At 45.0% G+C, this 27,457-nt stretch overlaps 1 protein-coding gene across 1 annotated transcript in view; it reads right to left on the reverse strand.

The window, feature by feature from the left end:
* Positions 1-27,457, reverse strand: part of PITPNC1 (phosphatidylinositol transfer protein cytoplasmic 1) — a 242,189-nt gene that overhangs the window by 12,861 nt on the left and 201,871 nt on the right. Inside the window, exons 7-8 of the mRNA XM_044921611.1 lie at positions 4,398-4,553; positions 904-967 (exon numbers count right to left, since the gene is read on the reverse strand). Of these exons, the coding sequence (XP_044777546.1) occupies positions 904-967; positions 4,398-4,553 (220 nt within the window). The remainder of the gene's footprint in view (positions 1-903; positions 968-4,397; positions 4,554-27,457) is intronic.

Consider the following 27,457-nt stretch of genomic DNA (forward strand, 5'->3'; position numbering starts at 1 on the left):
AAAGAAAGAAAGAAAGAAAGAAAGAAAGAAAGAAAGAAAGAAAGAAAGAAAGAAAAAAGCCACAACAGTCTCAGTTAGGATGAAGGGGCACCTATATGCCTCTGCCTTTGAATTCTTGCAGAATCCTCATGTTTTTGGTGAGGGGGTGTTTCAAGTGTTCTCTGAATCAAAGGACTGCTTTTATTTGATATGATGCTTCAGACAGTTTTGATCTTGAATCAAAGTTTGGGATAAATTAGGATGGGCTTGAAACCCATCCAAGAGAGAATTTTGGAGCCCTGTATTATCAGGTATGCCAGGATCAAACATACTGAGGTCCTACTTATTAGTGAAGAACGAAGTACAGCTGACCCTTCAACAATGAGAGCGTTAGGGACGCCAACACATACCCTCTCCCACACCGAATTGAAAATCCACGTATCACTTCTGACTCCCCCAAAACTTAACTACTTTATAGCCCACTGTTGACCGGAAGCCTCACTGATAACATAAGCAATGGATTAACACATATTTTGTACACTCTACGTAATCAATTCTATATTCTTACAATGAAGTAAGCTAGAGAAAAGAAAATATTATTAAGAAAATCACAAGGAAGAGAAAAAAAAGAAAATCACAAGGAAAACACATTTATAGTACTATACTTACTGAAAAAAATCTGCATATATACACAGTTCAAACCCATGTTGCTCAAGGGTCAGCTGTAGCATGGTTATTTTAGACAAAGCTTCTATCATTACATTCTCCCCCATCATGTTCCACAGACAGTGCTATTTCTACTTCAGGGGGCAATAGTCCTGCCTTTGTTGTCTTTTTAGGTAGCATTTGAAGCCAGATGGACTGAAGCCCAAATCAACAGGTTACGAAGTTGTTCTGGAAGTTATTTTGGGGAAGTTGACTTACCATACCACTCATCAACCCATGCAAAAGCCTGTCTATGTCCAATCAGCAGAATATCCCGGACCACCTAGAAAAGTAAAAGAAGGAAGTTGAAATAACACCACGTTTGATGAAAACTACCTGGCAAATAGATTGTTCCCAATCCTAGGAATCCTGGCAATTATAAATTTCTCCATCCTTCTGTCCATGTGATGGCAAATACAGTCTCACATACACAGATCGTGGGCTCACTCACCTGCTCAGCCCTTTCATGGCATGCTACACTTGCTATAAATTAATCTCTTCATCTTAATTGAAAGTTGGACTGGGAGTGGGTACACACTAAAGACAACTGGCTGGCAGGCACACAGCAACGACTGGAATGAATCTCTAGGCTAACCACCTTGAGCTTTTTCTCTTATCTTTTTTAAACAATTAATTAATTAATTTATTTGAGAGGGAGAGAGCACAAGCATGGGGAAGGGCAGTGGGAGAGGAAGAAGCAGGCTCCTTGCTGAGCAGGGAGCCTGACACGGGACTCTATCCCAGGACCCTGGGATCATGACTCGAGCCGAAGGCAGATGCTTAAACGACTGAGCCACCCAGGCGTCCCCTCTTCCTTTACCTGAAACAGGTTCAACTTTTTCATTTGTGGGAGGGTGTCTCTTGCTATTGCTAAGAGGTCATGAATGTTGGAAATCTAGAATGCTTTTCTGGGTAGCAAGTGACTTCTAAGCAAAGAGCACTTCGTCTTCTCTGATGAAATATCCTAAATATTGGTCAAAAATTTTTTTTAATATTTGAAGGTGTGGGTTACAAGATAAGTAAATATCTTTTTGGGCGTGACTTTCATGTAGTAGAAGGGGGAAAAAAGCAGTTTAGTCAACTATTATAGACAGAAATAAAATAGAGACCTCAACTAGCATAGAACATAATGGGAATGCTAAGAGACAAAGAGAGACAAAAGGAATGAAATTGTTTCTTATGGTGACACATAATGGCCCTAGGAGACTAAGAAAGATCCATGGTTTGTGTGTGTGTGTAACGCTGTTCATGTGCCTTGATTTTATGGTATTCTTGGTGTCCTCTATAAATATGCCGTGTTACGTTTCTTGGATACTCACGCGCTCCCTTCAACATTCCTTTCTTCCTGCCAAACAAATCTAGCAATTGTCAAAAACCTTTTGTGAAAGGTTCAAGCACGTTTCAGTAAATGAAAGATTTTAATCTGGTGAATTTGCAGAAACAAGGGAAGCATTTATAATGATGTGTTTACTTCTCCACGCCTCTGGATATCTAGTGAAGCTTTTATGATGCGGAAGGAGGAAATATGTCATGAAAATAAGAAACAACATGAAACCATACCCACTTGAATGCTGACTGTGTCAAATTCATGGAAATAAAAAGAACAGCATCGGGGCATCAGTAAAATATACCCTATTACATTAAGCACAACACAGCTGTCTGCTGGAAACAAGAATTCAATAATGTGCTAATGGTTCGCTTTCAAACATTTTTTTTTCCCCTTAACTGTGAATAGATTCTTAAAAAACAAAGATGTTCAGATAAAGCCGTCCCTGGTACTTTAAAACCATGCAAATACTAGCCTCGTATACTCAATAGCAACTCATGTGCCAGAGCAGGTGTGTTTTGGGGGCATTGATAACACTTCCTTATATTTGGAAATGGGCAATAGGAAGGCCTTTTCCTAGAGCATAATTCCTACAGGTATTTTAAAGAAACAGAATCTCAAAACTAGCCAAAGTCACCTGCGAGAAAAGAAACACAGTGAGCCCTACAGCAATCTAAATAGGCTTTGTAAAAGGAGGACATGCTAAGTGCACTATATGGTGGCCTAGTAAGAGATCATTTTGGGTTAAAAAATAAGAGGGGGTGGGGTGCCTGGGTGGCTCAGTCAGTTAAGCGTCTGACTTTTGGTTTCGGCTCAGGTCGTGATCTCAGGTTCATGGGCTCAAGCCCTGTGTCAGGCTCTGCGCTCAGTGTGGACTCTGCTTGGGACTCTCTCTCCCTCTGCCCCTCCCCTCCTACTCTCTCTCTCTCTAAAATAAACAAATTACATCTTAAAAAAAAATACGGTGGGGTAGACGTTACAGGAAGTCAAGGAAGATACAGCCTAAGCCAAACACAGAGCTGAGGCTGGAAGATATTTACTCTGGGAGCATCTTTGTGCTTAATAACTTGGGACACAGGGAAACAGGTGGTTCCCCCAAACTTGATTTCCACATGTCTCACTCAGCTCCTGCTTCTGGGTGGGCAGAATAGGTTCTGGAGTGCAGCAAAGGAGCAGATCGACACACTTCTCTGTTTAAGAAAACACCAACGCTCTCAAATATGTTCTAGAGTTTGCTATTATCATGAGCCAAAGTTCCATCTATTCCTTGGACCTCAAAACTTTATACATTTTATTGCCAATTTGCCACCAAATCCATCTAAGTAATACAAAGCTCAATGCATAACGGTTAAATTACAGGGCCCCTGAAAGAATTTCAGAAAGCTATTCTTTATCAGTTTTTAAGTGGAAAAATAAACAGATATCCAGCTTATCTGGAATGTAGAGACAACTCGGGGAGTATTTATTTTTATGAAAATGGGAGGCGTTACAAAGGGCAAGGCTCAACATTGCATTTTCCATTTGTTTCCATGAGGGTAAGAGTCATGTCAGAAGCCCCTAACAAACTTAAATCATCACTAAGTCTTGCTCCTGTGACAAAATAAACATGTTTAGCTAAAGTGGGTATACAATTGAAATCTGTGTTTTGAGGTTGCTAATAATTCTTTGGTAAGAGAATTATTAAATGACCAGAAATACTGAGGTGCACCATCTAAAGGACCACTGGATTTCTTATTTTGTCTCTTGGGGTGTCTTACCTTAGGTATCTATATTTGCAGGATCTTTTTTGTTTTGTTTTGCGAGGGAGGGAGAGAGCACATGAGCAGGGAGGGAGGTGCAGAGGAAGAGGAAAAGAGAGAATCTTAAGCAGGCTTCACGCCCAGGACGGAGCCTGATGTGGGGCTCAATCTCACGACCCTGAGATCATTGACCTGAGCCGAAATCAAGAGTCAGACACTTAACCAACCGAGCCACCCAGGTGCCCCTATATTTGCAGGATCTTTTGAGTGATAATTATCTTGGGGGCCACACACACACATCAGCCCTGTGCCTCTGCCTGGAACCCAAGTACCCGAGTACCAAGTACAAGTACTTCTGTCTGCAACTAGATTAGCCTGATGCCAAAGGGAAGAAGTATTTAATATTGAAAGTCTAACTTCCTGAATATACTCATCCAATAGATGTAGAGGTCACAGAATGAGAAATGAGGTACAAAGCATCAAATTAAACCTGTATGTAAAGTGCATTTTCACAAAAACAATGTTTTCCAGATACAGTGATGTCATGTTGGCTCAGTACTGGGTGTGTGTTGTATGTCGTGCACTCCAGCTTACAGTAAAGACAGTCACTGTGTCCACAGTCCAGGAACTGCCATTCGTTCACTTACCTTGTGTACAAATTGTTCCACTCTGGTCTGAAGCCCCCAGACCTCGAACTTCACGGTCACCAGCTTGTAGGAACACATGATGGGCTGATGACTATCTCTCCAACCTTCCCTTAATTGTCCCCGTCCTGTTTTCTCTGACTTGAAGTGCTTGGGATCCTGGAAAAAACAACAACAACATATCAAAGAAATGGTAACTTAAATGTTTAACCATCGGGTGCCTGGGTGGCTCAGTCGTTAAGCGTCTGCCTTCAGCTCAGGTCATGATCCCGGGGTCCTGGGATCGAGCCCCGCATCGGGCTCCCTGCTCCACGGGAAGCCTGCTTCTCCCTCTCCCACTCCCCCTGCTTGTGTTCCCTCTCTCGCTGTGTCTCTCTCTGTCAAACAAATAAATAAAATCTTAAAAAAAAAAAAAAAAAAAGAATCCTTTAAAAAAAAAAAAAAAGTTTAACCATCATTTAGAGGAAATGTCCAGAATGGGCAAATCCGTAGAGACAGCAAGATTAGTGGTTGCCAGGGGCTGGGGTGACTACTAATGATAAAAGGGTTCCTTTTGGGGTGATGAAAATATTCTGGAATTAGATAGTGGTGGGAGCTGCATCACTTTTGTGAATATACTAAAAACCCCTGAATTGTACACTTAATTAAAAGGGTGAATTATTTACATCTCAATCAGAAAGGGACTTTGCAATGTAAATAAATGCTAAAACGATAGCTCGTCTATTCACATGTCAAAAACGTGACTTATTTATTTTTAATTTTTATTTATATTTTTTAAAGATTTTATTTATTTATTTGACAGAGAGAGACACAGCGAGAGAGGGAACACAAGCAGGGGGAGTGGGAGAGGGAGAAGCAGGCTTCCCGGCCGAGCAGGGAGCCCGATGCGGGGCTCGATACCGCAAAAGGAGTGTGTGATTTGATAAAGTAGGAGAAACGCATATATACATTTAAAAATATTATTTATTTTTCCAGCTTTGCTTTATTAACACATAACATTGTGTAAGTTTAAGGTGTACAATGTGTACAATTTAAAAAATTTATGTATAAGGTAATTTCCTTTTTTTTTTAAAGATTTTATTTATTTATTTGAGAGAGAGCACGAGTGGGGAGAGGGACAGAGGGAGAAGGGCATAGAGAAGCAGAATCCCCACTGAGCAGGGAGCCCAATGTGGGGCTCGATCCCATGACCCTGGGATCATGACCTGAGCCGAAGGCAGAGGCTCAACGACTGAGCCACCCAGGCGCCCCTATAAGGAAATTTTCATTAACATCAAGAAGACTTGGCCCTGGGGACTGCTGTCCAGCTCTGTATGGGGGCCTTCTACCACAACCCTGACCCCGTTGAGGGGGATGTAGGACTTTGGAGGGAAAGAGCCTCCCAAACACAGCAGAGGTCACAAGATGAAGCAGAATGGGGGTCTCCCCCACAAGTGAGACCCAGGAACCCTGTGCAGGAAGAGAGGTGGTCTGAGACACGTTACTGGATTAGCCCGGACTGCCCCTGCCCTTTTAACTCAGCCCAGACTGTGCCTCAGGGGTAGGCCTAGCAGGTGAAAGCAGGGTGCTTACAACCAAAGACCTTTATTCACTGGGGTCCGGCTGAGGCTCTGAGGGGCTTGCAGGCTGCCCTGCCTTCCCTTACAGACCTGCCTCTTGTGGAAGGGCCTTTGGCTGGGGTGGCCTCTTATACAACTGCAGCTCCCCCAGAAAACACGGCACACCCCCCCCAAGACCAACTTCCACACAAGGCTGAGGCTAGGCCTTCATGACATCCAGGCAGAGCCCTCAGCCTCCTCGCCCCCGTTATCTATCCCTCTAGCTGACATTCCCTACCTTGCTGCTGGGGTGACCTCCCAAATGAAGACCCAATCCCATTGCTGCCTTCCTCAAAATCCATCTATAGCACCATGACTTCAGGATAATATTAAAATGCCTGGCATGAAGTACAAGGTATTTATGTTCTTGCCTAGCTTTCTAGCATCTTTTCTGGACCACTATCCCACCATAAGCCACCACCTTTCCCTTCAGCCTTACAAAGCTCCTGCATCCCCATGCTCCAAAGCTCTAGAACCTTCTAGGCAAGTGTTAGTTCTTCCTGAAATTCCTTCTCCCCAGCCAACTCCTCCACTTTGCCTGACTCTTCTTTTTTTTTAAAGATTTTATTTATTTTTGACAGAGAGAGACACAGCAAGAGAGGGAACACAAGCAGGGGGAGTGGGAGAGGGAGAAGCAGGCTTCCCGCGGAGCAGGGAGACGGATGTGGGGCTCAATCCCAGGACCCTGGGATCATGACCTGAGCCGAAGGCAGACGCCTAACGACTGAGCCACCCAGGCGCCCCTTCTTTTCTTTCTTTAAGACTTCTTAAGACTTGGGATGCCTGGGTGGCTCAGATGGTAAAGCATCTGCCTTCGGCTCAGGTCATGATCGCAGGGTCCGGGGATAGAGCCCCACGTTGGGCTCCCTACTCAGCAGGGAGCCTGCTTCTCCCTCTCCCTCTACTGTTCCCCCTGCTTGTGTTCTCTCACTCTCTCTGTCAAATAAATGAATAAAATCTTAAAAAAAAAAAAAGTCTTCTTAAGACTTTAAGACATGAGCATCCCCCGCTCCCAGAATCCTGTCCTGTGTACTGCAGAATGAATGCTCCTCCTTTACGCTTCCAAAGCCTCTTCTGCCATGAACCTGGCAGGTGGGCAGGACTCTCATCATCAGTGTGCTTGTCCATCTCCACAAGACCAAAATCATCTTGAATGGCCATGATCCTGGTACATAACAGATGCTGAGTAAATGTTTGTTGAATGAATGCCTGAACTCTATTTAGACCCATCACACACACATGGCTGAGCACCAGAATTTAGCTACATTTGGGTAAATCCTTAAGTGAAAGACAGGTTAAAATTGCTATGTGCATCATTACAACCATTGACAAGGATGTGAAAAAATTAGAACCCTCACGCACTGCTGATGGGAGTGAAAAATAGTGCGGCCACTTTGAAAAACAATTGGGTAGGCCCTCAAAAGGTCAAACAAAGTGACCATGTGGCCCAGGAATTCCACTCGAAGATACCTACCCAAGAGAACTGAAACCTATGTCCATGAAAACTTGTATACGAATGTTCAAATTCATAATAGCAAAAAATCAAAACCAACCCAATGTCCATTAACCGATGAATGTATACACAAAATGTGGTCCATCCATACAATGGAGGATTACTCAGCCATTAAAAGGAATGAAGTATTGATCCATGCTCTAGCACAAATGAACGTCAAACATTATGCTGAGTGAAAGAAGCCAGTCACCAAAGGCCACATTCTGTAATTCCATTTACATGAAATATCCAGAGTAGACAAATCCACAGAGAAAAAAGGTAGAGTAGTGGCCCAAGGCTGGGGAGTGGGGTGGTGAGGAGAATGACTACTATGGAAACAGTTTCTTTTGGGGATGATGAAAATGCTCTAAAATTAGATTTAAGGTAATGGCTTAGAACTCTGTAAATATGCTAAAATTTAAATGGGTGAAATTTATGTTATGCAAATTATATATCAATAAAGCTGTGAAAAATACACAAATGCAATATAAAAACACACTATGTGATACCTTGGTAGGATTTCTCAGGGTGTGTACTAGTTCCGAGTTTGCTGATTTACCTGCGTAAAATAGTATTATAATAGTCATTATCTTACTTACTGTCATTATCCTAGTTTACTGAATGTGCAATGTAGGCACAGTAGAGAACCAGGTATTACATTATGCTCTCCCTCGATCTGGTTTTTTTGCCCTGGAAAGGTGTGGGAAGGCAGCCGCTGTGTGTGTGTGTGTGTGTGTGTGTGTGTGTGGCCTGGAAGGTGTGGTCTGTGTGTGGTCACAGAGCATTTCTTTCCACTCAGAACCAACTCAGCTCTACTTTCCGTTCCCTGACCTTCCCCCAGGGTCCCTCATTTGCACTGGTTGCAATGGAAGACATTGGACCTGGGGGTAGAAGGGACCAGAGTGGGACAAATAAATAATTAATGGAATACCAAATTGACAAAAGAGATTCTGAAAGAGAAGAAGGAAAAGAGAGTGCATCCTAAGTGTCCCATGGGAGTAAGTGCTCTATGAAGTGAGGGGCTGGCAACTTGAGTATGGGTAGCATTTTCGAATCTTTGGTACCAGTGTTGTCATGCTGGATTTTTAGCACCTGAATCAACCCAGAAACTACCACTGAAATTATATGCACAGGCCTGGAATGATTATGTTAATTGAATAACAGGATACATGAAAAAGGAACAAGCGCAGGCTCTGGCTCATGGCAAGTGCTCAAGTGATGTTAGCTATTATTGTACTTCCTAAAGCAGCCACAGAAGCATCCGAGGAACACGTGCAATCCCGCAGCCTAGGGCAGAGACACAAATGCCTTTCCAAAGCATCCTGGAGTTGCTGGTAAAAGATTTGACAGTTTAAGGCCATGGGACTAAGGCTGGCCTACCCCCGTGTTCCTATATCCTATAATGCCATTAAGAATAAAGAGAAGACCAATAAATCAAGGTGTATCACCAGGGAGACTATAGTAGAAAATCTCCAAAGATGGCCTCCATCAATTCCTTCCCTTCCTGCGCCAGTATGCTGTTCCCCTCACTCGGAGTTGGAGGCTACCTCCCCTGACTTCAAACCTTGCGTGACCTAGAACTTGCTTTGGCCAATTGCAAATGGCAGAAAAGATACTGTGTCAGTTCAGGCCTCTAAAGGAAGCTAGAAACCAGAACTGTGACACAATGTAAAAAGTCTGGTCTGATTACCCTGAAGCCACTATGCTGGGAGGAAACCCAAGCTAGCCTTGGGGAGAGGTGCTCGCCCACTCCAGCTGAGAAGCCAGGCATGTGAGTGAACAGGTCAAATCTGGTATTTCAGTCCAAACATATGCTATGAGGAACAGAAGACCTGCCCAGCTAAGCCTAGTCGAAGTTGCAGAATTGTGAGAAGTAATGCACCGTTGTAAACAATGAGGCCACTAAATTCTGGGGTGGATGGTTCCTTAGCAAGAGATAACAAAATAGATGCACCACGTGGATTACAAAACAGGGGCCATCACTGGGTTCACCATCAATGAAAAGAATGAATGCTGTTTGGTTCATACAATAAACCACACGCCTGAAAGTCACAAAGAAGGAAATTTACAGCTGCCAAGTAGTTCATGTGAGTTAAAACGTAGGGGTTGGAGTTAAACAGGGAAGGTTGGTTTCTTTCCCCATCTTCCTACTGACTTTTCAACAATAGGCACATGAGGAGCACTATTATCAGCACATGGACAGTAACTATCTTGAACCTCAGAAGACATGGCCTCCATGCTTTGGCTGACCAGAATATGTATGGGCAAACCCTTGAGACCCAGAGAGGAAATTGTCTTTTTGAGTTAGCAAGTACGGTAACAAAGGACAGTTCCAGAACCGGCCAGCAGAGGAAAGCAGGAGGGCAAAACTCCCAGTAACCCAGACGTGTAGGAGACAAAGGAGCAGGCACACAGAGCAAGGGGCCAGACACAGAAAGTGGAGAAAGGAAGTAAAAGCCATGGATGGGCTGTGGTCTGAGCTGCCTCCATGCCTCTGGGGTCCTGTGCAGGGGGTGTGAGAGAGGCCTGAAGACGGGAGGCCTCTGGGCCATCTGGCTGTACTCCACCCTGATTCATGGACAAGCCTCAGCTTGTTTCTTGGGCCCACCACTCCTGAGTTTGAAATAGCACCTATTCCAGAATCTTCATATACACTCCAGGTTCAAGATTCTCAAGAAATAAAAACAAGACTCTGAATATTAAACATGGAACACTGGTGGATCACATTTCCAAAACAGTTAAGAATGACGGGGCCCATGGGACACCTGGGTGGCTCAGTCGATTAAGTGTCTGCCTTCGGCTCAGGTCATGATCGCAGGGTCCTGGGATCGAGTCCCGCATCGGGCTCTCTGCTCCGCAGGGAGCCTGCTTCTCCCTCTGCCTCTGTCTTTCATGAATAAATAAATAAAATCTTTTATTTATTTATTTATTTATTTTATTTTTTAAAGATTTTATTCATTTATTTGAGAGAGAGAATGAGATAGAGAGAGCATGAGAGGGGGAGGGTCAGAGGGAGAAGCAGACTCCCCGCTGAGCAGGGAGCCCGATGCGGGACTCGATCCCGGGACTCCAGGATCATGACCTGAGCCGAAGGCAGTCGCTTAACCAACTGAGCCACCCAGGCGCCCTTTTTTTTTTTTTTTAAAAAGATTTTATTTATTTATTTGACAGAGAAAGACACAGTGAGAGAGGGACAAGTAGAGGGAGTCGGAGAAGAAGCAGGCTACCCGCGAAGCAGGGAGCCCGATGTGGGGCTCGATCCCAGGACCCTGGGATCATGACCTGAGCCGAAGGCAGACGCTTAACGACTGAGCCACCCAGGCGCCCCTAAATAAATAAAATCTTAAAAAAAAAAGAATGACGGGGCCTCACTGCAAACATCAGCTCTGAATAAGATCGGAAAAGTAATTGTCTTCACAGCAAAAACTATGCAGATGCTACAATCTATGTGTGGGTCCTGATCATACCACAGAAGCACTAGGTAACAGAGAGGGGACTAGAATCCCAGGCTCCCCTGATTCTAGGCCAATGTTCTTTCTACTATGTTTACTTTTAATGTTAAATAGCAAAGGGTGTTTTTGTTATAGCCAGATGCCAAAGAAGCAATTCACAATTGGGCTTTTTATGGTAACAGTGGGTTGATTTTTTTGCAAGTCTGGTGTCCTATCTACAGCTGCTGATTTCATCTAGTAAATCTTATACATGGCCTATAATTAGGGATACACTTTCAAAGAGAGGGAGGGAGGTAAGGGAGAGGATTTACCAGAGGACTCCTTTAATCAAAACTCAAGATGAACATCCAGCTGAATGCCTTTATGAGAAGATGGGGAAAAAAAAAAATCAAAATCAAACCACTGGGTCTTATCTGAGATATTCTGGTCACTGCAAACCTTTCTCCCTGGTCCCGTTCTACCCTTCCCCCACCCGTGCCCATGAATCCCTCACCCCCATATCCATTCCACTTGAAATCATTTTCTTCAACTCCCATTTTTCTCACTTGAGTTTGTGAACATAAATATCTAAATTGCCCCATTCACACATGAGTTGACCTTTCATCTGACCTTTCACATTTTTAAATAAATTTCTGGTTTGTGTTTCTACAGCTTCTGAACTATTTTGGTCCTGACTCAAGCTCTGTTATATGATTTATGTCATTCTTTATAAAAGACCTAGATTGTTTCTAGGTTTTATTTTATTTTTTTAAAGATTTTATTTATTTATTTGACAGAGAGAGACACAGCGAGAGAGGGAACACAAGCAGGGGGAGTGGGAGAGGGAGAAGCAGGCTCCCCACTGAGAAGGGAGCCCGATGCGGGGCTCGATCCCAGGACTCTGAGATCATGACCTGAGCTGAAGGCAGACGCTTAACGACTGAGCCACCCAGGCGCCCCTGTTTCTAGGTTTTAAACTTTCATTTCTCTATGTTCAAATGAAGCATGTAAACCTCCACCTTCATCTCCAATGTTACAAATTCCACACTTGCCCACACTTTGTCTTTTTTATAAGGACACCAATCACATTGGATTAGGGCCCACTCAACCTCATTTTAACTTGATTTCTTCAGTAAAGACCCTATCTCTAAATAAGGTTACACTCTCAGGTACTGGAGGTTAGGACTTCAACATATCTTTTCGGAGGGGACACAATTCAACCCATAACAGTGGGTCATAATTTTCACAAGGCAACTCTTACAGAGTCCCCGGTAACCAACTCTTCTGTAGCCTGCACATTCACTGGGTCATGGAGCACTGGGCCTCACCCTGTCTGCAGGTAGATCCACTGGGTGATAGGGAAGTTCTCTGAAAGCAATGCTCTTGCCTCAGGCTGCTCCAAGTATAGCTTCCAGAGCCCAACAGCTGGCTGGGGGCTTCTAAATTCATCCACGATGAGAGCTCTAGCTCTGGAGCCTATTGGTACTCCCCAGGCTTGGCAGATGGCAAATTGGACCCTCATAGATAGTTAAAGCCCATCTGTTTGGAGGGAGGTGAGCTGGTGCCAGGGCTGTCTCCCAGGCGAGACAGACCAAACTGGTGAAGGGAAGGAAAAATTCTTCCTCTACCTTTCAAGGTCTTCCAGCTGGACGAAGAATGAAATTTACATGAGAGAGATTTGTTAATCTAACGAGAAAAAAAAAAACTCCAAAGTTTTGTTATGCATGCACAGAGGGCCAATAATGATGTTGAGACCTGAAGAAATGACCAAGGTAGGCCGTTTTCATACTTTTTAGACAAAGAGACAATAAACCTGTGAGGAACTGACAGGACCAAGAAAACCTCACTTGGGGAGCTTCCATTAGGAAGGCATTCTAAATAGAATTTCGGCTGGGGTAGTAAACTGGTAAAAATGTAACCAGGGTTGTCCATAGAGCTTTCTGCGCCTTGAATTTCCCATCTCTGGTGAAAAGGATGTCTCTCGACCTGCTGATACAGGGCAGGTACCTTTCATAAGAGAGTGTAGTTCCTGCTTTCAGGAGGACAGAGGAGGGTCTGAGTGTCCTTTTTTTTTTTTTTTTAAGATTTTATTTTTTTTAAGTAATCTCTACACCTAACATGGGGCTCGAACTCACAATCTTGAGTTCAAGAGTCCTATGCTCTGCTGACTAAGCCAGCCAGGTGCCCCAGAGTGTCCTTCTTGCACAGCAACCTCTTAAGTAACTTTTTTTTTCTCCAATAAAATTTTTTTAAATTTAAATTCAATTAGTTAACCTGTAAGGTATTAGTTTCAAAAGTAGAGTTCAGTGATTCATCAGTCTTATCTAACACCCAGTGCTCATTACATCATGTGCCCTCCTTAATGTCCATCACCCAGTTACCCCACTCTTAAATAACTTCTCTTTAAAATAATCAAAGGCCAAAGTGGCACATTTGGAGCAGCCTGCCCTTGGCCCCTACACTGGTCACCCCTCCCATGCAGGTACATCTTCCTTGGAAGGCTTCCCCTCTCGAGAGTCGGTGACACCTCCAGACTTCATCTATCTTGCACCTGGACAAAGCAGAACAAAGGTGAAGCTAAGGGGCTTCTTATTTAGTGCAGCCCTTGTGAGACTGTGTCCCCGCGTTTGTTAGACTCAATCTCACCCCCGGGAGGAAGCCTCCAGGAGGTCCTGGCCTGGCTGGAGCTCAGCTGGCATCTCAGAAGCAATATTATTAGTCAACGTTCACCGAGACAAAGTCTCTGTGATTAATTATTCTTCCAGTGTGAACCACAAAGGACTGAATCCAACAGGGGCTTGCCCTGTTAATTGAAATTAGAAGTTTTTGATAAATGTTAAATGAAATAGGGCTATGCAGTAACTGGCTAGGAACTGTTACATTATATAACCATAATACTCCATCCTAAAATAGGGATGAACTAGTAACACTTAGCAGATTTTTTCCCCCCCGCATTCTTGGAGTCTTTTTTTTTTCCTTTAAGATTTTATTTATTTATCAGAGAGAGAGAGACAGAGGCAGGCAGAGGGAGAAGCAGGCTCCCCGCAGAGCAAGGAGCCCGACGCGGGACTCGATCCCAGGACCCTGGGATCATGACCTGAGCCAAAGGCAGGCAGACGCTTAACCGACTGAGCCACCCAGGCGTCCCCCGCATTCTTGGAGTCTTGAAGACTCCAAAAGGATGCAGATATTCTCATTCCCCATCAATGAATGGCATTTCAACCAGGTAAAATTTAGCTCTGAATTTGGATCCAGATTTCCTGAGCTGGAATCCTAAAAGGAATGCACATAAAATGTATGGAGCTTTCAAAGACCCTAGTCACAACAGACCATATATTAAAGAATCCCAGGGTGCCTGGGTGGCTCAGTCGGTTAAGCAGCTGCCTTCGGCTCAGGTCATGATCCCAGGGTCCTGGGATCGAGTCCCGCCATCGGGCTCCCTGCTCTGCGGGGAGCCTGCTTCTCCCTCTCCATCTGCCTGCTTCTCTGCCTACTTGTGCTCTCTCTCTCTCTGTCAAATAAATAAATAAAATCTTTAAAAAAATCAATAAATTGGGGCGCCTGGGTGGCTCAGTTGGTTAAGTGACTGCCTTCAGCTCAGGTCATGATCCCGGAGTCCTGGGATCGAGTCCCACATCGGGCTCCCGGCTCGGCGGGGAGCCTGCTTCTCCCTCTGACCCTATCCCCTCTCATGCTGTTTCTCTCTCTCTCTCAAATAAATAAATAAATAAAATCTTTAAAAAATAAATAAATAAATAAAATAAAATAAAGGATCCCATTCATATGAAACACCCCAAAATGGGAAATTTACAGAGAAAAAAGATTAGTGGTTTCCTAGGGCTGGGGTGGGATTGGGGGTAAAAAAGTAGCGGAGTGATAGCCAAAGCATACAGGGTTTCTTTTTGAGGTGATGACCATGTTCTAAATTTGAGTGTGGTGATGGTGCCCATATCTGTGAATATTCAAAATCCCATCAAATTCTCTACTTGAAATGGGTGATTGTACGGTATGTGAACTCTTTCTCAATAAAGCTGTTGAAATAAGACAAAACAAAACTAAGAAGCTTTCAGAGTGTGTTTGAGAACAGACCTAAAACTTCACTTAGAAGGTCAACTGCTAGGCATCAGCTTAAAAAAAAGAAAAAAACAACAACCCCAAATGCAAATTGTAGCCACAAGCAGCCAATTCTTGCTTTGTTAGCAGTTAATACCTAAAGTGCTATTTTTAAAGCATTTGCTCTTGGCACTAGAGTGTACCACAAACACTGAGCGATTTGTGCTAGTCCTCTGCAAAGTGCCTCTCTTAAAGGAGCTTGACTCATAAAGTGCAACTGACAGGTAGAAAGGCAGAGAAAAAGGGGGATGTGGTGGGGCGCTGTTTTGGGGTGTGTCCAGAGCCCTTCTCACAGTTACAGTTCAGTGCCAGAAAACCCCAAAACTCTCTATTTGAAGAGGGGCCATGAGAATGGAGATTTTAAGCATAAGCCACAAAATAATTTTTTTTTTTTAAGATTTTATTTATTTATTTGAGAAAGAGAGAATGAGAGACAGAGAGCAGGAGAGGGAAGAGGGTCAGAGGGAGAAGCAGATTCCCTGCTGAGCAGGGAGCCCGATGTGGGACTCGAACCCGGGACTCCAGGATCATGACCTGAGCTGAAGGCAGTCACTTAACCAACTGAGCCACCCAGGTGCCCAGCCACAAAATAATTTAATAGTCTCTAGCCATGAGGGTGACAACTGTTGATGCCTGTGAGGACGGAGGGAGAAGTTTAAGTCAAAAGAGAATCCCTAGCAAATTCTCGAACCTGAGGCGTTTGGATTTGGCTCAGTTTGCAGCCTTTGAACTGGGGCTGCTTGTTGTGGATTGCTTCTGCTCACTCTCATTTTTGCAACGCTGTTCAGACACAGGCTATGAAGCATGGATGGCCCTGATCCATACCGAGGATATACAATTTGGCCCTCAGATAGCTTGGTAAATCGAAAGCTCATAATAGACTAACAAATACTCTTGATGAGTTGCAACATGGCAACAGCGATCAGCACTGGATTAACTGTCCCTAAATCTAGCTTGCCTCTCACGTACTGTATTATTTTGGGAAACCTGGACCTCCAAAGTGTTGAAGAGAAACCCGGAGAGAGATGGTCACTCAGCCAATCAATTTGTAATTTGGAGGCACTAAAGGATTTCCATTTTGAAAGCGTAGATGTCAAACTTATTTTAGCTTTAGAACCCATTTCATTTTTCCAAATATAATATTATTGGGAATCCCAAGGCATGTATAAAGCAGGTGAAAGTGACAAGTGGATCCCTAAGGCTATATAGCAACCTCTGTTGTTTGATATGATGTATTTCATTGTTTACTGGACCCAGAAGCACCTCTGTGGGGTCCAAGGTTCTGTGGAGCAGAACTGAGGAAGCAACAAAAGGCTGGGAGATACCCCTGGGTTCAAATTTCTGCTGTAGAAACTACTCCCTGTGTAAATCTGGGCAGGTTATTTAACTCTAAGACTGTTGTGGGGATGCTGATAGGACGAGAAAAGGAATGTTTCCTAAACTGGGGTCTGGGGATGTCTCTTTGGGCGCCATGATTTGTTTTGTTTGGATTTTTTTTTCTTTAATGGGTTCCTGCATTACCTAGTTGTAAGAAGGCTACTTTTTGTTTTTTCCAGACTAGGTTTGTTTTTTTTCAGTCCACCACTTTCTAGAAGAGCCACAAAGAGGACAATTTTCCCCCAATCATGGGGACTGGAGTTCTAGCAGATCATTAAACCTATGGAGGGTTAACAGAGGGACTAGAAAGTCCCTTTCTCCTGCTTACCCAGTCTTTCCCCCAAATTCTCCATTCATATGATCAGTGAGACTCGGGGTTAATGAGGTACTTTTAGGGAGGAAACAAATCGAGTGTTTTTCAAAGACAGACAACAGTTGTTTGTACCTCCAGCTCTATTGGAAGGAACCAGCTTGGTGGGGGGAGGCTCACTCTTTGGAGCTAGACACTTTGGGGTCTGAATTGAGGTTTCTTGAAACTTGAGCAAGTTATGTAATATTCTCTGAGCCTTGGGGTACCTGGGTGGCTTAGTCACTTGGGTGGCCTACTCTTGGTTTCGGGTTGGGTCGTGATCTCGGGGTCGTGGGATCGAGCCCTGGGTCAGGCTCTATGCTTGGTATGGAGTCTGCTTTTCCCTCTCCCTCTACTCCATCCCCCTGCGCTCTCTCTCTCTCTCTCAAATAAATAAATAAATAAAATCTTAAAAAAAAAAAGATTCTCTGAGCCTCAGTTTCCTTATTTATAAAATGGAGGCAATATCTATTCTATTGGATTGTCAGGATAAACTGAATAAAACAACTTAGCAAAGACTTATTTTTCTCAAAAGCTAGTTTTTGTTTTTGTTTTTAAGATTTTATTTTATTATTTGAGAGAGAGCATAAGCTGAGGGGCAGCAGGAGGGGGGAGAAGCAGACTCCCCGCTGAGCAGGGAGCCTGACATGGGGCTCAATCCCAGGACCCCAAGATCATGACCTGAGCCAAAGGCAGACACTTAACCAACTGTGCCACCCAAGTGCCCCTCAAAAGTTAGGTCTTGTCCCTCTCTGTCTGGGTTTAGCAATTCTGTAGGCGATCTCTTGAAAGTTCTAAGACCGAAGTTAATGAGCTAGTAACTGCATGTCTTTCTCTGGGCCCCTTAAAAATACAAGATGGAGATAGGCAATTTAATAGCACGTATTCTTTCCTGGATATTTTTGGAGCAGAAGCTGAACAGTTGTACTTGGAGTCTGAATAAATAGAAGTGAAGGAGAGAATCACTGGGTCGAGTCTTAGGTCTCAAGAGGAAAAATACGACCTCCATCATCAGACTTGTAGCCAGAGTCTTGGAGAGCCAGCTGGGAAAAGTCTTGGACAAGACCGAGCCAGACACCGATCAGTCTTAGAGTGGAGGAAATTAACTTAGATGAGGGTCAATCTGAAGCCAGTCCCCAGCTCAGAAGCAATTTAGGAAGAAACTGAGCAAATGTATATTATAATTAACACCATTGGCTGGCAAGGAAGACGTTGATGTGACTCCCCAGATGGTATCAGATTCCCAACAGATGGAATGAAATTCAAAGGCATTGACCCCTCCCCTCAGTAGGGAATAGACGGTCTTCCAGGCTTACCTTACTATTTCCTTTTCCCTTCTCAAAATTAAATAACAGTAAAATGGCATAAAAACTTGAACACAGGAAACAGAGCTCTCTTGGGCAGAGCTGCCTTACCTTGAATAATAGAGGTGACAGGATACTGCTCTTCTTGGCCACTGGGAAAGCACACTGGGTCATCTGACCCTGGGGGTGGGTTATCTCTGACCAGGAGCTCCTTCCTGATATGCCAGTCAAACCCAACCATTTTCCACATGTGTCACGGCATGAAAAAGATTGGGAAGCTCTGCTCTGAGGCTATTTCCCCAAACCTGGTGCAATGACACATAAATCCTTGGGTCCCATCTTCCTGCATCCGGTTTGGTAGGTCTAGGGTAGGGTCCAGATGTCTGCATTTTTTAAAGCTGCCAAGGTGATTCTGACCTGATTTGGGAACACTGCTCTAAGGGCTAAGAAGTTCTGGTGTTTTCATTTAATAAAACTAAAAATAGCAGAGGCCAGTGCCGCTGGTCCAAGTCCTGAGCAAGTTGTGGATTTAAAGCCTGTTTTCTTGAAAGTACGGAGGGAGATTCTCCATGAGATAGAATTGAAGAAGAGCTTGGTTGCCATCTGTTCACTTCTGGCTGAAACCCTTGGGCCTTTTGGCCCCTACTTTCTTCTTTTAAAGTCTTAAATGTTATTCTTCTAGAATATACCTGGTAATGGGGCGCCTCGGTGGCTCAGTCGTTAAGCGTCTGCCTTCGGCTCAGGTCATGATCCCAGAGTCCTGGGATCGAGCCCCGCATCGGGCTCCCTGCTCCACGGGAAGCCTGCTTCTCCCTCTCCCACTCCCCCTGCTTGTGTTCCTGCTCTCGCTATATCTCTCTCTGTCAAATAAATAAATAAAATCTTAAAAATATATATATATATACCTGGTAAGAACGTTGGACAATGATAGAATGCCCAAACTGCCTTGGGCACCACCTTGGGCCTCTGGTGCCACAGACAGCCCGAAGTTAGCACAACAAACAGTAAATGTAACTTCTAAGGTTTCTTAGAGGTGAAGTATCAGAGACACATGCCGTTCTGAATTCAGGTGACATAACAACAGAAGAAATAACAACCCATTAAAAAGAAAAATCTCAGCAATAAAAATGGCTGTAGTTTCTGAAGGAGCTTGCTGTACCCACAGAGGATTCTGTGATCTTGGGAACTAGAGTGATTGGAACCAACCCTCTGTTTCTCTTCTCCATTCAGTCATGCCAACAAGTAAAAAGCAATATGCAAACAGATTCCCAGAGTACCAATCACAGCAGCCACTTTCCGAAGACACATGGTTTCTCGTGAGCAATCATCCCAGCAACATATCTGCAGATCTCAACGCCAGAGCCCAAGCAAGGAGAAGGGAACATTTATTAAATGCTTACTATGGGCCAGGGACTGTGCTAGTCATTTTAATGCCTTGCCTTTCACATAATATCACCCCATCCCATCCCATCATCTCCCCATCTCTCCATCCACTCATTTGAAGGAAGGAAGAGACACAAGATATAGTAATTGGTGGTGATGCAGTGCAATGACTGTAATCACTTGGGAGGCGATGCAGAGCCAAGGGCCCCTTATTACCTTAGGGTCGAGTCATTTTCACATGGAAAGCATGGGTGGGAATCCCCATCCTTAGGCTCTAGAGGTTATCTCTTGCATAGATCCCTCTACAACAAGCCCAACTGTTTCTCCCTTTTATAGATGTTTTGCTTGGATGAGTCCTTCCTGTTGGGACATAGAGCCATTTCCCCAAGGACTTTTTCTATTGAGTCAATGATCCCATGCCACAATCAGCAACCCCACTCCTAGCAGAGACTTAGAATCTCCGGTTTTGTCTGGTATTAGGAATTCATTTGCCTCAATTTTGTTTGACCTGCTTGGTCTGGCCTTTCACCACCAGATCCAATTGGTAAGATCTGCAACTACTACTCTGGGCACTGAGTTCTGGGGGACCTCATTCATGCAAATTACTGCAGCAGTTAAATTTTTTTTTTCTTGAAAAATTAAATACTGAAAACCCTTTCTCTAGGATGGAGTTGGGCACTATTGTTTTCTTCGTAAATTTGGCCTTGCTTAAAACACTGCAGTAGCTCCACATAATTAGGCCAAAAGAATAGCAGTGGTTTTAAGAATCAGCACTAGGCATGGTACTCTGGTGAGACTTAGTGACCTAGCTTTCTTTTGTGTGGAAGAAATCCTAAAGAGACTACCTATTTCTTCCTAGGGAAGTGAGTTGCCGATTATTGGTCTAAAAATGATGTAGCCAGGGTTGTTGAGGGCTGGACTGCTGTTTAATGGCTTTTTCCTTCCAGAAGTTTCTGTTCATCAATGAAATATTATTGCTGGTGAAATGGTGGAAGGCTACTTGTTCATGAAAGGGGTAGAGGGAGAGTGAAAGAAGCAGACTGATGGAAGTTGGAGGATTCCCAACCTCTTGGCATCCAGAAGCCTGCCCTCACCGTCCCCTGAGGGAGTTAGCCTTTCCGGTGAGGCCATGAATGAAGTCACCTTGCATGGCAGCTGGTGACCCCTGCTTTGAAAGCCCGCTGCTACTTGCAGCATGAAATCCAAATTCCTTAGGTTGGCATTCAAGGCCTTATGCCTCGGTCAGACAGTTATTCACCGACCCTTGAATGTGCACTGGGATTATTCCCTCCGCCCTCACTACCCTGCTCTTCAGTCTCACTGATCTTCAAAATTCAGTTTGCTCCCATGGAAGTGTGGGTCAGAAGGTAATTTAATATAGTTTTGGAATGGGGGCAGCTTGGTTCTATCTAGCAAGACTAAAATCCACACACCCACTGACTCAACAACTTCACTTTTCGAATTTAATCGACAGAAACATTTGAACAACACAGAAAAGATATCATATGAGATGCTATACTGTACTACAATAGCATGAGAATGGAAACGCTCTAAATGTCCACCAAATGAGGAATGGCAAAAATACGGCATAACCGGACAATGGCACATGACATAGCCATTACAAAACCTGTTAGAGATACGCTTGTGGCCACGAGAAGACGGCAAGCTTATACTGTTAGTGAAAAAATGCACATTGCAAAGTGGTACAGCGTGGTCTAGTTGCAGAGTGTGGGCTTATCTTTATAAAATAACATTACTTATGCATCACATTTAAGTATAAACATCCGAACACCAACTTTAACAACAGCTATCTCTGTGATGAGGCATCCTAGGACACCGGTTTTTTCGATGTTACCTATTTACATGTTGGAATTCTTTACAAGGACCACATATTACTTTATGAACAAAGAGCAAAGCTCATCATTTTTTCAAGGCCCAACTTAGATCCCCCCACTCCTATAAAGTTGGCCCTGACCACCTCTGTCCATAGAGCTGCTCCCTCCTTGACATCGTGTGGTGAGGATGCAGCAGAGTTTCCAGGGAGTAAACCTCACTTTCCTGTGAAGCCATTTCTCCCACTGCCTCCGGCTGTTCCTTAGCCTTTTATGCTGTGATACCTTCTCCTCCCAACCGGATTACAGGCTTCTTAAAGGTGAGGGTGTCCCACTTTTCCCCTTTTCATCTGCTGCTCCGGCTACTTCCAGAGCTCTCCCCCGCCCCCCCCAAGTGCTTCCCTCTCTAAAGCACTGGCCTCATGGAGACCTCGCCAGGGAGGGGCGCTCAGGGGCCTGCAATATAGCAGCTGATGATGTTAGTGTCTAGGATCAGGGAGCCGTTGGGCAGCCGAGGGACCCTCCTTCTCTCTGAGCCAAGGATACAGTCAGTCCCCTGACTACCCAGAGGCGCCTGGCCCCAGTGTTGGAACCTACCACAAACCAGCTGCGTTACTCTCAGAAAGAAACAGATGGGCCGAAGGAAAAGTGGGAAATGAGAGTCACAACACAACAGCAAACTCAACTCAATGACATGGCCCAGCACGAGGCAGCTGGGTTAAATCTGGCCATTTGGAGATCACTGAAAATTTTTACCACCCTCCATTGTCATCATGAAGACCAAAATGATGATATTTTCATTGGAGGGAGTGGCGTAGTTTGGATGAAGCACTTCGTACCGAAGCGTACTGAACGTGACAATATTTACTCATTTGGTCTCTCTGTTCCCTTTCTGGGGCCCATCGTGCTTAGCAAAAGCATTTAATCGCTCATCCTTGGCGGTTATTGGAAAAGTCAGATGTTTCTCTTTGTTCTGTTCCTTCTCCCTGAAGACGGAATTCCATAGATGTTTAGATCCGCGTGACCAATGGACTGGCTGCTGGTCTGGGAAGACTCTAGAATCCAGGGACCTAGAGACTGAGTTCAAAGGAATCTCCTTCGACATCCAACTCGAGGGGAATGCTCTAAATCAAATTCTGCCTAAAACCTTCCCTGTACTGTCCTAATTCAATCAGACCATATCAGGGGTCCACACTTCTAAGACTGCCTCACGTTAGCCTTTCCCTTTGTCTCTACCTGAGTTCAAAACATTGTAAATTTTCCCATTAACATGATTATGCTCTACTTATCACTAGGAACAGGGAGGCTTCTTTTACATCCCCCAAAATAAAGGGAAAGAGGAATTTCTGTCATCTTAAAAAGAAGACCAAGTTCAAAGAGTAGTAGAGACGAGACTAGAGACTAGACACAGCCTCTGTGCCTAGCAGCGCCTGGCACACAGTAAGTAGGCCCTTCACAAATGCAAACTCAAGAAATTCACTAAGGAGTCTTGCTACTAATGGGTTTTACTAAATTTCTTTTCCTTGGACTGGTCTACAGCAGGGTTTCTCTGTTGTGGGGCTATCCCGTGCACTGGAGGATGTTTAGCAGCATCTCTGGCCTCTCGACCCACTAGATGCCAGAAGCACATCACTCCCCCATTAGTGGTGACAATCAAAAATATCTCCAGACACTGCCAGATGTACCCTGGCAGGAAAAATTGCCCCCAGATGAGAACCAATGGTCTAGAGACTCCCCTTTGCTTTTAGAGAAATCAATGAAGATTAAAAGACAAAACAAAACAAAACACAACAGAGCACCAAAAAGTCCTCTACTTCTAAACTCCCTCCACCGAGTGATTACCTTTCCCCCCCACCCACCCCTGCTTTCTAGTGAAAGCATGTCTGAACATGTAGAACCACATGCCCGCCCCCCACCATCTGTGTCCCTGGGGGAGATCTGTGGGCGCACACAGCGATACCACTGTCTCTGGTCAATCAAGGAGGCAGGATGCTGGACTTCACATTCAGCCAACACCAATGGCCTCCGAGTTAGAGCTCGCTACGCCTGACCTTGAAATTGTCCTGGCTGGACTGGTCCAGTGGACTGGGTGTTGAGACTTGTTCCCGTGCCCCCAAACTGCCAACTCTGCTTTGCAGGGACGGGCTCGCAGCTTGTGTCCTCTGTAGACGCTCTACAACCTATTATACGGGGTTTCCTCATTCCTGAGCTGGGATCTTCACCTTGAAGCCTTGGCAGAGCATGAAAGGGTTGGGATGGGACTCTTGGCTGAGGAAAGAAGCCACGTATCAACTGCCTCGCAAGGACAGCCTGTCAGGTTTTGGCTTCACTTCCTCTTTCCTGCTTTGGGGTGCTAATGTCACTGGGTGCAAAGTGCTTTGTGACTGATGGGGGCAGGGCCTTGGCGGGGCTGTGTTGAGGTTAATGGAGGTGCTCCCCGTTTCTGAGAAATCACTTTTTTTTTTTTTCTTTTCTACAACAGAGTTGCTGCCCTGCCGAGTCCCGCCAATGGTTATGAGAACAGAACCTGAGGTTAAGAGGCTCTTGGGAGTTGGTGCTCAGACCCTCGCTGTGGCTAGGAAACAGCATCCCCGCAAAATGAGAACGAGGAGAGCGCTGGGCTGTCACCTAATCAGTGTCCTTCTGAATATCTGGTTAGTGGTGGTATAAGGTTCTGCCAGGTAGAGGGCACCCAGAGGAAAATTCCCAGCTCCAGTCACCTTAACGAGAGAAGCCTTCTTGCCTCCCGTGTGACTCGGAGGTTTCCAGGGAGAAAGGGAAGGAGAAAAGCAAGCGCTTCAGTCCCTTGCCTTGGCTCGGACAGCGGTGTGTGTGTGTGACCGGAGCTGGGAGGAGACGACTGACCCAGATAGCCCTGGTCTGAATGCATAAGCATCAAAAATCTCACACCAGAGTCAGCCCACCAGTGCTTTAGCTTTCTCCACGGAAAACGTGTTCCTCTTTATGATGCTGACATAGTCAACTTACAAAGATGGATTGGAAGAAAATGCCTGCAAAGCTGTATGCCTCAGATTAAAAAAAAAAAAAAAAAAAAGAACTCTGATTCACAACTGTTAGCTTAATGGTAACAAATTCATTTTCTTTGATAGCGCTTGCTCTGAAACTGTTGCTGCTGGAAGGAAAAAAAACAAGGCCCCCAGCTTTCACTTATTCATTCAACAATCATTTTGTGAGCATCTGCCCTGGGCTGGTGCTGTACTAGCTGGGGGGGGTATGATGCTGGAGTAGACAGCTTTTGTTTTCCTGGGGTTCGTGACAGACCTGTGAGACAGTATGAGTAGCATGCTCTGCCGACAGTGGGTGGGTTCGTGGGGGGCCCAGGAATGGCCCCAGAGGAGAAGATCCCCAGCTGAGTGGCACAGAGGTGGGGAGGACCAGGGAGTGGCGAGGGCAGAGGGCCCTGCTCAAGGACTGGGCTTCCTCCCAGCCAGTGAGGGTACTTTTAAGCAGAAAATGACCAGGTCAGTCATTTTATTTTATTTTATTTATTTATTTATTTATTTATTTTATTTTTTTTATGGATAGGTCAGTCATTTTAAAAGAAAACTCTTGCGGTGGGGAGGAGGATGTTCATTGTCTACAGTGTGCTGGGTGGAAATTTATTTGGAAATGGTTTGCTTCTGAATCGGTTGTTTCCCTTGCTCTCAGTGCCTGGCTGATGACACATGACCAAAACTGCCTAGGAAATTCTTCTCTCCCTTCAGCTGGGTTGCTATGCAGTCTGGATTCTGGAAGCCGAATGATATGAGGTTGGGGTCACAAGGGAGTCCTACGCAGCATACTCCCGATTATGTCATTCCTTTGTGGTCTAACTGTTAGGGCAGGTAAGGAAGAATTCCACCCGCAGCCTAGGCTGGTGATCCTCTGGGAGGCCGTACTTGATGGAGAGTGTGCAGGACTGAGCCCTCTGGGGCCCCTTTCTTCCATAGCTGCCAAGAAACCCTGAGGCTCCAGGACAGGCAGGGGTGGCTCTGAGTGGAAGAGCTGAATCCCAAGTTCCATTCATCCTCTGGGGCAGCGTTTCCCCAGGGTGTCACTAGGCTCAGTGCTAGTAACATCAGGGGCCAGATAATTCCCTGGTGGGGGAGGGGGCACTGTCCTGTCCATTATAGTATGTTTAGCAGCGTCCCTGGCTATCGGTAGCATCCCCAGGTTGTGAGAACCAAAAATGTCTCCAGACATTGGAAGCATTCTTGTGGGGTGAGATTGCCCCCAGTTGAGAACCATTGTTCTAGAGGATGGTTTTGCATTCTTTTTTTTTTTTTTTAAAGATTTTATTTATTTGACAGAGAGAGACACAGCGAGAGAGGGAACACAAGCAGGGGGAGCAGGAGAAGGAGAAGCAGGCTTCCCGCCAAGCAGGGAGCCCGATGCGGGGCTCGATCCCAGGACCCTGGGATCACGACCTGAGCCGAAGGCAGATGCTCAACGACTGAGCCACCCAGGCGCCCCTGCATTCTTGTCTTACTGGACCTCATGGCAGTGCTGTCCAATGGATCACTTGCTTCCTCTTGAAACTCGCATTCCCTTGGTGAGTGAATGAATGAAACTTGCACTCTCCTTGTCTTTCCTCCAACCCCCTCCTGGGTTTCTTGTAGATTCGTGGGGCCTCCCCATCCTCTTCCTGATCTCCAAATGCTGCCATCCCTTCATGCTCAGACCTGAACTCATTTCCCGCTTATACTTTATGCTTTCTCCCTCTCATTCATCTCCGGCATTTCAAGTATCTTCTGTTTTCCATTACTCCCACATTCATCACCATCCCAGATCTCTCACCTACGCTCTAGATTCATTTCTTCTTGCTTTGGATATCTCGTTGGCATCACAAAATCTATCCATCTTTCTCAGAAATCCACTCCTCTTCTCACCCCTGTCTATCTGTTGGCCAAGCCATTAAACCTTAAGGTCATCCTGACACCTGCTTTTCTCTCATCTTCATATGGCATCCATGACCAATCCCTGTCAATTCTATCTTCAAAATATACCTCAAAACCATCCGTTCCCAGCCCTCCAGTTCAAGCCACCACATACTGTGAAAAACCAATAATGTAGATAACTCCAATGACCTCAGTGATTTCCTGACTTCCACTCTGCTTCTTTCCAGTCCCTTCTCCACCCAGAGCAATCTTTTACAAGCACAAATCAGATCATATGATTTAATTTCGGCAAAGGCATTCCACTGCACGTGAATAAGATCGAAGCGTCTTAACATGGCCCCAACCTCCTTTGTGCCATTCGTCCTTTCGTTTCTGCTGCTGCCGCCATGTTGATCTTCTTTTGATTCCTCAAGTGTCACACATGGACACCACACATGCTATTACCTTCACCTGGAGCACTACGCCCCAGCTCTTTTCATCCTGCGGGTCTCGGTATGTCATTGCTTCCAGAATATCTTTCCCGATCCCATCCTCTAAAATTCGGTTTCCCCATCATGCATGCTTCCTTATGGCACTGGTGACTTTTAAGTCCATCTGTACTCAGGTGATTCTCTATTGTTGGCTCCCCTGCCAGACTGGAAGAAGGGACTCCCACTGACTCTCCTGCTCATTGCCGTGTCGCCATCTTAATATTGTATGTGACACTCAGTGAGTACTCAGTAAATATTTATTGGATGAATGATTATTCACCTTCGAGTCCTTGAAAAGAACACTTTATGACCAAGAAAAATGAATGACTGTGAAGAATGAAGTAAGAGCTCCTCGCCTGTCTGTGTAAATGAAAAGAAGCTTTCCAGGGCTGGTTCTTGGGAGTGCAAAGCACAAGGAGATCAATCAGGCATCAGCTGACTAGAAATGAGACTTGTTGATTTTGTCATTAGTATTCCATATTTATCCTAAGACTTTCCACCCAATCTGGAGGGAACTCCCTGAGTCCCAGGCAGGATCACACCAAAGCAATCTAAGAGGAAGCGCTGAAATTAGTTCAGTTTTCTTCCTGGAAGGCCTGAGCTCCCAAAGAGGTCAGGATGCTCAGGGAGGACAGCAGCCCCCACCCAGGCCGAAGGAGTCGAGGAAGTGATGGGGAGTGGCTTCACCCGATGCATGATGCTCTGATGCACCATCAGAGCCCCGTAAGTATCAGCGGACTTGCTACGGACCCACAGAACTATCTCCTCCATAGAATGAGACAAGGGGAGGCCAAGTTTCTCCTTCTCTTCTGCAGG

The sequence above is a fragment of the Neomonachus schauinslandi genome, chromosome 15 (assembly GCF_002201575.2).
Source record: "Neomonachus schauinslandi chromosome 15, ASM220157v2, whole genome shotgun sequence".
Classification (NCBI taxonomy): Eukaryota; Metazoa; Chordata; class Mammalia; order Carnivora; family Phocidae; genus Neomonachus; species Neomonachus schauinslandi.